Source organism: Cydia pomonella, chromosome 11, assembly GCF_033807575.1.
Source record: "Cydia pomonella isolate Wapato2018A chromosome 11, ilCydPomo1, whole genome shotgun sequence".
Classification (NCBI taxonomy): Eukaryota; Metazoa; Arthropoda; class Insecta; order Lepidoptera; family Tortricidae; genus Cydia; species Cydia pomonella.
Window position 1 is genome coordinate 6,396,969 of NC_084713.1, and position 15,126 is coordinate 6,412,094.

A 15,126-nucleotide genomic window follows, 5' to 3' on the forward strand; every position below is an offset into this window, starting at 1 on the left:
ACAACTATTAAAAAAGAAAAGCTCATTAATAAACACCCACCTTAACACAGGCGAAACTAAAAGCACACTAAAGTGTAATTGAAAAAAAAAAATACTTTGAATTAAGTCAGGTATTTTATTTTATTTTTAGTAACTATAAGACATTAATGAGCAATACACAATTCAATGTGTTTATGTACAAAAAATACTTGTATTTCTGAATGCGACAAAGTGTACAATAATGACCCTAGCCGCCAAAACGGGCCAAAAAATCAGTTCTTTTATCGAAAAGAGCCGGTCTGCGGCAGTGCCGCTCCGTCAGACGCCGCATGGCCGAGCGCGGCAAACACCGCGTCGCGCCCGCCCCGGCGCCGACCAAGAAACAATACGCGTACGTGCCGTGCCCCCGGTCCGAGGAGGTCGGCACCGAGTTCGCCCTACAGCTCCGCAGGGAGCCCGCGCCGCAGCCCTTGCCCGAAACACCACAGAAATCCGGTGAGTTGGCCAGATTGACTCGTATAAAGGGTTTTAAAAAAAATTCGGCGGGAAAAGTTTCAGTGCAGTGAAAAAGTTTGGTTGTAAAAGTGCGGAGTAAGCTTTCATTGCCATTTTCGGTAAAAGCAGGTAAGTGATTTTTTTCTTAACCGGACGTACAAATTGTGCTGAACAAAGCTAAAATAATCTAGCGGATATTAACATTCGCGACTGTTGGGTATTTTTATAACGCTGGGATGCGTAATGTAAACAAAATAAAACCGGTAATTAATTTGGTTGGAGATTGTTATGACAGCACTGAAAGACCCCTCCAAGATGGCGTCAGTGTCATCAGCTGTCACGTCTTTTCCCGCCATCGAACGTGTGCACTTAAAATATCTGCGTTCAACATTGCAAAGTATTAATTTATAACATCGGCAATGAGTGAAAATAATGAAATAAAGATTATTTTAAAGTAACAGATGCACGAGTAGTTTGCTCTGGAAAAAACTTTGATATTTTAATTTTCATGAAAACTTGAGATGAAGATGAGTTTCAAGAAAACTACCTACAAGAATTATCTACGGCTTCAAAGCGTATTTAAACTTTAATAATCTGTTGTTTAATTATTATGGTCCATATAGTTTTAGAAATATTCTGTCCTGCATAAAATAGACGTGAAAGATACACTGGAAATATTTAGGATAAATAGTTCAAAAGTCATGCCATGTAATTTTATCAGATGTTTTACAAAATATCAAAGACAAATAGAAAATTCATTATTAAATAGAAAAGATAATAAGATAAATAAATTTATTTTGAGATAATCCCAAAAGTGAACAGTTTATAAATTCACTGCATCACCCTTTGCCGATGCCTTCCTTGATTTACTTTCCCTTAGATTGCTTAGATGTTCAATAAAAATGAAAAAAATATGATTTACGTATAATATAGAGAAAGTTCCGATTGTAATCAATGTACACACAATTCATAAGAAATCTTATTTAATCAATCGAACCCGTTGACTAATAATAGCATGCTCTTACGCACGCACAGTGACCCCAATAAAATTAGTTGTCGTTTGGCACAGCGCTGTGCTGCTTGTTGCACTATTAATGCATTTCAATAGAACTAATTAGGTAATATATGCATATCCTACATTTACTTAAGAATGGCCGGTAAATAGAAATCTGCTACTGAGCAGATGGTTTAGAACTTGAATGATTTCTATTTCTAATCGTGTTTAGGTAAATTTAGTTTAGTTTAGTAAATTTAATTTAGACGCCTTTTCTAAGAATTTAATATGCCTAGAAAATTGATAACCAAATAGTTATTTCGTAGATTAGGCGCTATAAAAACTTTTTACAAAAAAAGTAACCGACCTCAAAAAGGAAAAAATAAAAATATTATCCTTTTTAAGTATATGCGTTACCAACTGATATGTTTGAAGTCGGTGCCAAGCCAAATTTATAAGCATACCATGATTTTGGTGCGATTCGATAAAGATGCGGCCATAGATTTATAATTAGCCTAGATGCCTAGTCTGTACATCCCTAGTGAAGCCATTTCGAGTACGACATTATGTCGCCCTCGTGTCATCGTATCCGAACGGCCCTCGCAGTACTCAAGGTCGAGTTGGTTTGTGTACACCTCCCGGTTATAAATTAAAAAATACAAGAAAGATGGTTGTTTGTGCGGTGAATGGGTGTCACAACACATCAGTGAATAAAAACAAACCGCCTGATATAACATTTCACGCGTAAGTATCCAGTTTAATGTGATATTTTTACGTAATTGTAAATACAAAAATCCAAATTTTCGTCAGCCGCCATTACTTATAAATGTTGCCAGGTGATATAAATCTTTTTTCCTCCAAATGAGGCATGACGATTACTTTGATAAAATAAAATTAATATGCTTACTATACGTTCCTTGTATGACTATAGAAAATATTCTTTTTTAGTTTTTCATTCTTTTATTTCAAATTATGTTTTGTCTTTTATAAAATTACAGTTTAAATTCATATTTTTATTTTGTGTGATATTCGTTTTAGATTTCCGACTGATCCGCTTCTGTCTGCGAGATGGAAGGAAAAAATTAGATTAAATTGGAACGATGCAATATGGAAACCGACTAAACATAGTCGAATATGCTCTCGCCATTTTGATGAGCAAGTAAAGTAAATTGTATTTGTGGAACACAGGTGTTACAGTTAAGGTCTGTAAAAACGAAACGCAACTGTCACTGTCGCACTTATATGGAAGACTGATAGAGAGAAACAAAGCGTTTCGTTGTCGAAGCAATAGCGATTGCAACCTTGGCTAGGCCGGCAGGTACAATTACTAGTACTGACGATAAATAGTTATTTGTTTTACAAGAGGGAAAGTTGTTGTTTAACCGCTCGTGCTAATTAGCAATATTATCGAGCTAAGTAGATAAAGATCCCAAAATTTCTAAAAATGGAATCTTGAGCGTTGCGAGGGTTTCAAGTTACGAGAGTTAAACAAATTTTGCCCCAAGTGAAACACAAAACTTTTCACCACACCAACCCGAAGAAAATATTAAATGTAAGATATCAAATAAAATCAAACCAAATCGAATCCAAATGATCGTCATTAAATATTTATCATTTAAAATCATCATTCCAAAGTCAATTCTACCAGCTATTATCTGTGCACATTTGTAAAATAAAAAAATAAACATTTTTTATTAAAACATTATTTCACAAAGTACAGAAATGCAAAGTCCTTAAAAGAAACATTGAAAGCTTTTGCTATAAATTTAATATTTACTTACACACTCCCAAATGATTGATAGCCAAGTATAAGGATGTGGTTAAAATCCATCTACTTTAAGGGGAATAAATGAACTCTGGCAACCCGTTTTTGTATATATGTGTGTGTGTCGCTGAGCGTAAGACACGAGCGTCGCACGCACACATCGATCGTGTTTCTATGTGTGACTAACTGTCTATGTGTGATAGGTCAGTGGATGCGGCTATATAAATATGTACAATACGTTGGATTGCCTTACTACGACATCAATGAACATACTTTCTATAGGTAGGCCTTACACACGGTCGAACCTTCTTAGCGCAGCGCGCAGTCCGTACCATGTTTGCCGGTATATTAGTATAGTATAAATCCAATGCATTTATTTGCCGTCGCAATTTTTAAAGAGCTATTTTCGAACTGTCTATAGTACTCAAGTGTGGAATTGAGATTGAGTTCTTCATTTGAGTGACAGATTGAGAACTTCATTTCTAAATATAAAACAATTCAAAGACTGTCTTCAGGACTTAAACTTTTTACCTTCATGCCAAATTTCACCTAAATCGATTCAGATGTTTAGCCGTGAAAAGGTAACAAAGACACAGATATAATTTATTCCACGTTTAAATACGCATTACTATACAGTTGTAATGTGATTTATTGACATAAAGCTATTATTATTATTTTTATTTTTGACCGATATTGTTACTATTTGGCTTGGCACCGACTTCAAACATATACTTAAAAGAGGATAATATTTTATTTTATTCTTTTTGAAGTTGGTTTACTTTTTTTGTACAAAGTTTTTATTTTTCCATTTATAGTTTTAAGGCATTGTTAAGAGCTAAGAGTGACGCGTGACGCATGAATGAAAAACACAATCAAGTTTAACACTAAATTCGTTAACTTTAATATATAATCAAGATTTTTCTCAAGTCCATCTGATCATTCCTGCCACTTCTCTAAATCTAGCCTCCGCCCCGCCACTGACCCAATGCCTCGCAACCTTCCGATCAAATAAAAAAAGAAATACTCAAATCGGACCACGGGTGTCGGAGTAATCGGTGAACATACTACATAAAATCATCATCATTATTATCATCATCAGATTCACTTCATCAAATTGATAGTTTTTGAGAGAAAATGCTCGATGCTCGATTTGCAACTGAATATAGCTAGTCTGAAATGTGACGAGTGGTCATATATGGTCAGGTGTGATCCTACGGTTAAGTCGGACACTCACGAAACGACGTACTCGTAACATGCGTCTCTGAAAGACTATTAGTATGCCGTGCGTGTAAAGGGTAGTGAGTGGGCGCCTTTAAAATATATTCACCTGTAGGATATATACTATCGTTAGGTACTATAAATAAATCAGAGTACGATGGACTAGGCCTTTCTAAGTGTCTATTATGTCGATGGGCACGTAGTGCCGTTGAAATTACCTTAAAAACTTTCTTATCTTGTTCTGTTTAGTTATTATAAATGAACGGCTCAAGGAATGAAAACGCTATATGTTTTTGTAGGACCTTTGACGAAAAGCGCTCTAAATATTGGATGAAAACTTTATAACTAACTGCCTATTTATAGGAGTTTACTATTTTATTTATATATTTATTTTTTATTTTCACCTCACAAAGGATACATTTAACAATTACTATTATATAGAGCAAAGGCAAATTCGATTTATACCCTTTGTGACAGACTGGAGTCTGAACTAGGCGTAAACCTGTAATACAGATCTCCAGGCCCTCACCCCGGAATAAATTCCGGGGGGGGGGAGTAAGATTTACTCTTAAGAAATAATTTGCAATGTATTAGAATTACATTAGTGAGGTTATTAACAAGTGAGGTTATGATGTGAATAACAAAAACATCTAATTGGTATAAAAAAGAAGAAGAAAAAGTTAACTAGAAGGAATTTGAATTTGCATGCTAATGTATGTTGTGTGTGTGTGTGTGTGTGTATGTGTGTTTGTGTGTGTGTGTGTGTGTGTATAATTATATGTGTGTATGTAGGTGACGATAAATATGGCATATTTAATTTCATTTTACAAGATCCCCCAATTCATCTATGGTTTACTAATACAAGCAATTTATCAATTACATTCCGGGATTTGGTTTCTTTTTATTTTCACACAGAAATAAAAAAGTGCCTATATGAAGTGTATTTTTCGATAAGGATTTTCATAATACAACCTCATTAACACCTATCGCATCTCACTTGCCGTTTTCGCTGGCATGTCAAAGTCGTCTCAACGTCGAAGAAGAAATATTTAAACTTTAAAATATATGTCACATCAAATGTTCATCATAGATGTCAAATAATAAAGAATCATAGATAAGTATATATACTTAGATGTCAAGCAAAATAAATATCCTATGTTTTTGTATAGAATACTGAATAGATAGTGAGTGTGGTAAGAAACAAAGCTGAAAGAAAATCTAGTTAGCAGCAGCTACAGAAGAACTTGACCACGAGTTCCAGGTAGGTCGTACCCATAGTACAGATGCATTTTCCTTCACATCTAGTCTAAGTCTAAATATTATCATCATAGCAGCCTTTTATCGCCCATTGCTGAGCATAGGCCTCTCCTCCAGTACGTCACGTATCCCGGTCCTGATCCAATCTCACCTAGAAGTGACCCACAATCTTCCGAATGTCGTGGGCGACGCCAGGCACTCCTTTCGTCTGAAAGCGGCCACTATTCCGTTGACATTTTGGCCCACCTGCCATCACTCTGCTTGGCAACATGTCCTGTCCAGCTCCATTTTAATTTGGTTATGTCTAAATACAACCTTTGATTTCCAGGAGCTACAGATTTAAGATAGTCTAAACAGATGTAGGCTAGACTGAGCTTTTCATCCTTTATAGAGTTCTTTTAATAGGTATTCTTCTTCAACCTAGCATTTTCCCGGCTTAGTGCCAGGGTCCGCTTTCCTACTCAATCTTCTCCACTTTGCCCAGTCTTCGGCATCCTCAGGTGTGAGATTGTTCTCTTCCATGTCCGCTATCACGACGCCCAGCCAGCGCTTCTTAGGCTTACCGCGTGATCTAGGACCTTGGACAGTGAGATCGAGCCATCTATTTGCAAACGAGCAGACGAATCGACTGTTAAGAAGCGATTACCGTCGCCCATAGACACCCGCAACATCAGAGGGGTTGTAAGTTGTACCTACGCAGGTATTTATGTATGTGTCGAATGACGTGGTGTATAGCGAATGTGTGGACTCGGGAAAAATAAACCTCTCGTCAGGTTGCCTTTGAGAGGAGACGAGCGGGAACCAACCAATAGCATAGGTTGTCTTCAACGCTTCGCTGGATTTTGATCCTCCTCTCATTTCCGCCTCAATGAAAAAGCTTCAGCAGCCGTAGGTGTAACCCCTATTATCCTAGGGTTAAACAAAACAATGCAAAAACAACAATCTTTTAATACGAGTGTTTTTTTAATAAAAGCATACCTAGTGCTTGATGCATATCAAAGTTCAATACTTAGATATTTTACTCAATCACAGTCATTTGATTCCATGATTGAAAGTAATGAAATACCAGTAATGATGACAAAAACCGATGTCGCAAGTCAAACTCCACGAACGTTTTAAAAGCGCTTGGTATTATGAAATGAGCCCGAAGGGGAATCCGCATTGCGTCGCAGGCTTTGTTATCTTTGCGCTAACTACCACAAATACATCGGTCTACATATACTAAATTTTATGGAGCCTATTTCTCTACTGAGCAGAATGTTAGGTAGTGCCGTGGACACCATAATTATGCTAAATTTCTAATTGGCTTACCAATTACTATTAAACTTAATTAAGTTACATTATAAGTAGGTACAGTCAACCAATTTGAATCCTAGGCCACTATAGAACCTTGTCGCTTTAACTACTCTATACATGACATGCATCCCTCAATAAGCACTGTCGTAGAAGTCATTATGACATGGTTCTATAGTGGCCTAGGAATCAAATTGGTTGACCGTACACACGTAAATTTTGAACAAATAATTGCCGCGATTGATACCTTGCCAAAGTGACAAAATTCTTCAGGTAATATAATTCTTAAGTAACCACATAAAGTGAATTCTGGTAAATTCGAATGCTTCAGAATGTCAGTGATTCCGAAAATTGACTCTAATATGACGGAATTAGGGCTGATTTTTGTAAATACCGGACGTTCTCAAGCATTACTCTACAAAGTTATCGGTAGTACTAAAATTAGTATAATGTTAGTTGAAATTCAGACTATTGAATAGTAAAATCCGTACTTAAATATGCATGTCTACATTATATTCTTTTATAGGAGTCTACATTATATTTTTATATTTTTATATTCTTTTATTAGAATATTCGATTATATCCTTATCTAGTCTTGGGACCTGAAAGTTTAATAGGAACGGTCCCCGTGGGTCGTGTCAGATTCGATGGTTTAAAAGGCTACTTGAACTTTCAAAGTAACAGTTTGCTTGATGGGTTGTTTTTGAGGCGCGCACAAAAATATGCACACCTAGATACGTAGATAAATATCAGGCTAAGTCCGATGCCGGTAGTCATGAATATATTATCTGGAAGAATAACAGCTTGCATAAAGTTAAATCTCAGTCAATCAGGCTGTGTAGCAAACATGCCAATCGTTTACGCTCCGTAGCGAAGCGAACGAAACGCAACTGTCACTGTCGTACTAATAAGGAAGAGTAATAGAGAGACACAAAGGGTTTCGTTGTCGTAGCGCTAGCGATTGTCATCTTGGCTAATAGGCACCCTAATATCTGCGGGCTATCTAACGGTATAGGATGACTTTTCAACGTTTAAGTAGCCGTACCTACTTGACTACTACAACCTGCTCTCCAACCCCTAAAATGGCGAAAATAGCAAAAAAAAAAACGGTGATCTCAGGAGTATTGAACTTACTAATAGAACATATACAAACAAAATGTTTTCACCACACTAACTTGTAAAGGCCCTAATGATTGTTCAAAAACGAATGAGAAAGTTGCATTTTATCCACATGTGGGGCAAAGTAATCAGATGCAAATTTTGAGTTGTTTCCTTATGTTAGCTGGTAGAATTGACTTTAGATGAAGAAATTGAATGATTTTTTTTAAATACGTTCATCTAGATTTGATTTGGTTTGTTTTTATTTTTTGGTATTTTATTTTTTTTTTTATTTTTTTTTATTTTATTTATTTGGAGATCCAACAGCTGTGACATTAACATAGAAAAATATAGTAGATACAGGAAGCCAATTATAGGAACTCACAGGTAGTGACATAATACTAAACTAAGATTACGCACTATTGCAACCACATATGTGAACAAAGCGAATACAAATGATACTTAATAAGGATAATGTGGGAGTTCAAAATACTAATTAACTTAGTAACATAATGAGGTCTAAGGTAAAAGTATAAATAGTAAATACGTAATTATAGGTATTCAAGAAGGCGACAACACGCTCACTCAAAAGACTCAAAGTATTTCTTATTTTATAGTAAATATTTTCCTCGCGTTGGTGTGGTGAAAATTTTGTGTTTCACTCGGAGTCAAAGTTTGTTTAACCTTCGCAACGCTCAAGATTCCACTTCTCGAACCACTCGCTACGCTTGTGGTTAAATTTTGGAATCTTTCCCTTGCTCGAGTTTCAATATTAGCACTAGCGGTTAAACAACAACTTTGCCCCCTTGTAAAACAAATATCTCATTACAAACCCTTATTATGCACATACCCAACAATTTCCTACGCTACTTGTTAACACAATATCATCCTAGGACGGAATATGTATAATATTATGACGTCATTGCAGTAAATGGCATCTGGCGCCTCATATCAGTTAACCGGAAGTGGACTATTCCAGGATGTAATGAAACTTCCCCGTTTCCGTTTCCTGATTCCTATTATGTAATATATAGTATAGTATTATGTGTAAGAGAATATAACCACTGAAGCTTTGTCTGTGTGATAATAGGTTTTGTATTGTTTTCAAGAGAGTGAGAATAATGCTTTCTGAAGCTGACTTTGGTTTAGCATGTAGGATAGAGTACCCTTTTGTTGGCACCTCACCAGTGTGGTAGGCGATGTAAATCTTATTTTAAGACTGAGGTCTAAATTTCTACGAAAATAGGCACCAAGTGCCAATCATTGGATGTTTTATCTTATGGAGGGTTTAAAATACAAAGTTGGTTCCGCGTAAATCAAATTAGTGTTAGATTTTTTTTTTATTTAGCCTCTAAATTTCTACGAAAATAGGCACCTAGAAAGGTTCAATTTCAATCATTGGTTACTTTATCTTATTAATTGTTTAAGATACAAAGTTGGTCCCGCGTATATCAAATTAGTGTTAGAAACATTATTTTATTTTATTTTTATTTAGCCTCCAAATTTCTATGGAAATAGGCACCAAGAAAGTTTCAGTGCCAATCATTGGTTAGTTTATCTTATGAAGAGTATAAGATACAAAGTTGGTCGCGCGCTCCCGCGTATATCAAATTAGTGTTAGGAAATTTTTTTATTTTTTTATTTAGCCCGTAAGAGTGTCCCGCGGCAAAGGCCTCCCCTCTTTCTCGCCATTTGGTCCTATCACTGTCGCACTAATATGGAAGAGTGATAGAGATGACTATTACTACGCTACGCTACGAAGCGTTAACGATTGGCACGTTGGCTAAGCACCCTGTAGTATCCGAGACTGAATTCGAACCTGCATCTTTAGATTTGCGGCTAAAACGCCTTAACATCTACTTAATAGAAGACTTGATCTCCTTTCCTTCAGCATATATTTTAGTTGGTAACTACTCTCTGCGGGGGCAGCATGATTGCGTTTTTATCACCTGTCACTATGCTATGTCACTTTTGCACTTACATACTTGTTAGAACGTGATAGGGTCAGCAACCCCGCTGGTTAGTAAAATGTATTATATTTGAAGCCCAATGTTCAACACCTTTCACTTAACAATGATGAAGCGCTTCTGAGATTAACACATTTTTCAAGCAAGGCTAGGCAAGAAAAGGTCTAACTCCAAGTGGGTAATTTATTTGGCGTCAACACCTCGCAAAATACGTGGCCGTTTATAAACTTAATACCCGTTATAACTTTGTAAGAGTTGCTGTTACTCATATCGTAACGATACTATTTTTTTGGTACATATAGTTAGATGTTTTTAGATTATCGTATTCCTTAGTAACAACCGGACCCATAAAAAATTCTAAATTAAGATACTTAGTAATTTTTCTATGTATAGGTAAATGTAGTGAAAGCAAATTGAAATCAAGCGAAACACGTAGTCGTTCAATGTCACTTTGAATTTGAATATGTAATTTTCTCATTGACGACATAAAACTAGGTAAAAATTAAATACCTAATGAATGAATTTCCCCATGCACAAAAGTGCAAAACACACGGATGCAAATTAATATGTTGATGTTATCCCTTTGACCTCTTTAAAAATGTAATCCAATTTGCGTAACTTAATTACACTTAAGGTTCGCGACTAGTCTTATGTCAAAGTTATAGTGTAATTGCGTTAAATATGTCATGATAGGGGTTTTGCGACCTACTGACCCTTATTTAATCGACAATTCAATGTAAATTGCCGGGTCGGTAAGTAGAGCGAAGATCAAAGACACTGCCGTAAGTATTGTGCCGAGAAAACAATAAGTACTGTGGCAGTTGCTTAAGAGGGAAGGTCGTTCGATTTGAAGCTGGCCCGAAGCGGCTAATCTTTTGTCTATTGTTAACTAAAATCGCGCGTGCCACTACCTGCAAAAAAACAGTCCGCCGGAAAATAATAATAAGCGGTTGCAAACCAAACAAAAAGAGGCTAATTCAGCAGCACAACGGCCGTAAAGTCTTCATGTACCTACCTACGCAGATGAGCTTTTTCATTGTGACCCCCGCGGGCCGTGGACGTTATGTAACTACGCCGCTTTGATGAAAACGTGTACTATGTCGTACTAGTACACAGACGGGCAATGAAATGGGGCAATTGGTAAGGAAAATCATAAACAAAGTGAACCCTTTTAATTGCTCTTGTGTGTTACCAAAGGGACAGTTACGGTTGGTTGTCAACTCAGCTTTATAAAACGTTATGACTCCACTAATAGTCTTTCATGCATTGATAACTATGACTATAAAAAAAAACTTTAGTTGCTTACGCAAACATTGAGTTGACATCCCGAGCTATTGAGGCTCACTGCAGTGCAGTGTGCATGTTCGCTGAGTTGCGAATAACTTATACTTTTGTACGGTTTTAAATAAAAACGGTCACACAGCAACGAAACATAGCAATAGTCCCGAAATATTGGGAGCTCATTGAAAAAATATACTTTATAAATATCCCGTTTTTAGGGTTACGTATTATTAGTGGATATTATTTTGTACCCTTGGATCAATCTTTGTTTTACCGCAAATGCAGTTGATTGCATTTGATCATCACAACAAACAGAATAGTTTAACCAAAGAGAATAGATTGTAATAGAGAGGCAGAGGTAAAGTCAAAGGAATATAACGTGCCCCTTAGTTTGAGATCCAAAACAGATGGCGCTGTACTGCGCCATATGTTTTGCGGTCACTGAATTGTCAAACGTCAACGTTTTACAATCAGAGTTACCGTAAAATGTGTGGAGCCGTACAGCGCCATCTCGTTTACCCGTCAAATTCGAAGCACGAAATTGTCTTAGATTTTACACATCTTATTAAATCAATGTTTCTTTGGTTTAACTAGGTACTTATGAGACCTACCTACCTACGAACTATTTCAATGTGTATAAACACTTTAGTCCACTACTAGAAGCAAGAAGTAACAAGAAAAAGCTGCCGAGGGAAACGTTTCAGTCCGTGTATATCTAGTAGATGAACCAGCTGATTTATGTGTTAATGTTGCTGCGAAGCTTATGTTGACACAGAATAGAAAAAGGTACAGTACAGTACAAAGGTGCAGATCTAGTTGGGAGTTGGAATGTCATTTAGCCAATGTAAACAACTCTAGATAAATCTTCTCGTTACGGAGCGAAATACATCGAGCTATGTCTCATCTAAAAACTTTAGCTCATCTAAACTTAATTAGTTATAAATGTTATAATATAAAGTAATGATAATTATTTTTTACGGCGCAACTTGTTTAGAATTCAAAAAGCTACACGTTTTGAAGCCCTTTTAATACTATTTAACCTCATAAGTCCCAGTGTACTTTTAAAAGGACAAATTAAAAGCTAATTGTCAACTATAATGGATTAAAGGAAAATTCCAAATTCAAAATTGCAAAAATGACACTTTGACTTTAGCGAGTAAAATGACAATCAGCAGCGCTGAAGTTGCGAAGCGAGCAATGTGTTCAATGATCTGACACCACATGCTGTTACCTCATCATCCTCTTATCTACTTCGGTTGCTTTTTGTACTTGAAATTTCGTTTTTTGCTTCTCTATCGCTAAATATCCAAGAGTCATAGAGGCAGCTAACGAAATTTGGATTTTCGTGTGTGGCGCTAGGCCCTCTGATGTCGTGTCGTAGACTTTGAGAGAGTGTACCCATGGTGTAGTGTACGATTTTAAATTATCTACTCTGTGACGCAAGATATATCACACGACAAATGTAAATAAGCTGAGTTTCACTTGCGTTTACTTTAGTTTAAATTAACGGTAATGTCAAGGCTGCGTTACTTTTTGTCCCTCATTAATTTTGCACGTGCAAAAGTTGCTCGGGGCACTTTCGTGGCTTTGCTTAGGTTACTAAATTTTCTTGAATTTACCCATCCCGAACATGGCGGGGCGTTTGTGTATAGAGCGACTACGATAGTGATTTTGAATTTAATTATTATTGGCATTTAAATATAATTTTATTAAATACCGGTAAAACGGGGTGACCTTAGAAATATTGTTACTTTAATCGATCTTTAATGAAACGGCCACAAAATTGCCATTATTCATTACAAATATTTACTGAAACTGTTCGTGTAACTAGTTAGATAACTATACTATTGATACTATTGAATTCAAGAGGTTAATAACTATGTAACTATTAAACTCTTGATTTCAAAGTAGCAATAGTCGAAGCCATGCACAAATAGGAATCGGAAGTAGCATGTTTTAAAAAAATCGTAAGATTACAACCGGTTGCCCAATGATTTGAAACTAATTGAAATGTCTGACACCATATTCCTAACCAAGCTCAAGTAGAGTACTTATTAGAAAAAGCTTTTTACTCGGTAGATGAATTTATAAGTAAATCGAATAGATAAACACGAGTATAATATTCCCAATACCTGTGACATATGCCCAATATTATAATATTAATGATGCCCAATAATTTAATTTGATAATGTAAGTTGATTCATGAATGAATAATGATATAAGTAATTCTTAACAGAAAATGTTAAATGACGTGTAACACTTGTTATCAATAAACGATTGATTGATTGATTGATACGACACACAAAGATGAAGAGTGACAAAAACTATAGATGCTTTCAACCAAGCTCACAAGTTAAAATGCGATGAGCCGGACATGTGGCACGATTTAAAAGCCGCAGATGGACGAAAATCGTCACACTATCGAAATGCCCTTATGGAAGCGACGCACTGGAAGACCACCGTCACGCTGGGACGAGGACATCATAAAAATAGCTGGACCAAACTGGCATCAAACCGCACTAGACCGATTAAAATGGCAAAGTTTGGAGGAGGCCTTCACCTGAGAGGGGTTCCTGATACATAGAAATTATTTAGTAAATATTTATAAACAGACTAACAATTACAAAATAAATAAATTAATTTACTAACCTTCATAAAGTATGAAATCGTTATCTGTAACAATTTATAGGGAAATAAAAGGCTTTTTATTTATATTATATATTAAGTATACGATTGATGTTGACCTATTGAAAAAATCCCGCATAAAAATATACATATTATGGGTTCAAAATTGAAATGACAAACTTGCCCCTGCATTTCAAAGCCACCCCGTTTTACGGTAATCCTTTTTGTTGAGAATAAAAGGGTAACAATTAAACGACATTGGTCCGGTCACTAAAGTGATTAACACTAACTGTATAACCCGTCTGACAGCCTTCCCAATGCTTCAATCGGCATCACCTGTATCGCTACCTATACTAATCCAGAAGGTCATATCTATTAACAATTTCTTATAGACATACGACGTTTTTGCCCTCGATATGAATATGGCTTTACTAATCCGAAAAGTCATAACTCCCAACATGCTTCATAGACATACGACGTTTTAGATTGGAATATGAATGTGGCAGTCCCATGCGATATCGCACTGTCTGTTTGTGTCAGTTATATACGGCGTAATTGTTCGTGGTCGCAACCCTTGGGGTAGATAATTGGTTTAATCTCGTAAAGCGTGAAAAAACGTTTCATTAACGGTTATGGAACGTTATATTGTAACATTGTGACATGACTGTTATTACTGCAATAATTATATACTTAGACTCTGACCGCGCTAACTTTGCACATTGGCGGTAAGAATGCATACATAAGCTCCATACTCGACGTAGCACTCGGCATGAAAACTTAACGTGGTCCTAGTCCGGCTCTATCTCTAAGTAAATAAGTTTTCTCTGATAGATAGATGATAGTGTGATGATTGACTGTCAGCCAAAACTCTTAAGCTAGAAAATTACAATTTGTAGAATAGGTTACTTTTACTTTTATATCACTAGGTTTGGTAGAGATAAGCATTAACAAGTGAATTTGCTAATTTTCACGTCGAGAAGCACCTCTTTTTATCGGAACAAAATAAAATAATATAAGTGTTAAGTGCTTGGTTAGGGCATAGAAAAATTTGAAGTGATTTACATTTTAAACTAAACTAAAATACATTAAAATTAAATAAATAGTACCTACTTATTTATTTAATCACGACACGTTGTCATATTGCCTCTACGAAG

General features: G+C 36.0%; 1 protein-coding gene across 1 annotated transcript in view; it reads left to right on the plus strand.

Moving 5' to 3' along the window:
• The first annotated feature begins 259 nt into the window (after nucleotides 1–259).
• Nucleotides 260–15,126, plus strand: part of LOC133522718 (uncharacterized) — a 170,550-nt gene continuing 155,683 nt past the window's right edge. The window contains exon 1 of the mRNA XM_061858143.1: nucleotides 260–474. Within this exon, the coding sequence (XP_061714127.1) occupies nucleotides 309–474 (166 nt within the window). The 5' untranslated portion in view covers nucleotides 260–308. The remainder of the gene's footprint in view (nucleotides 475–15,126) is intronic.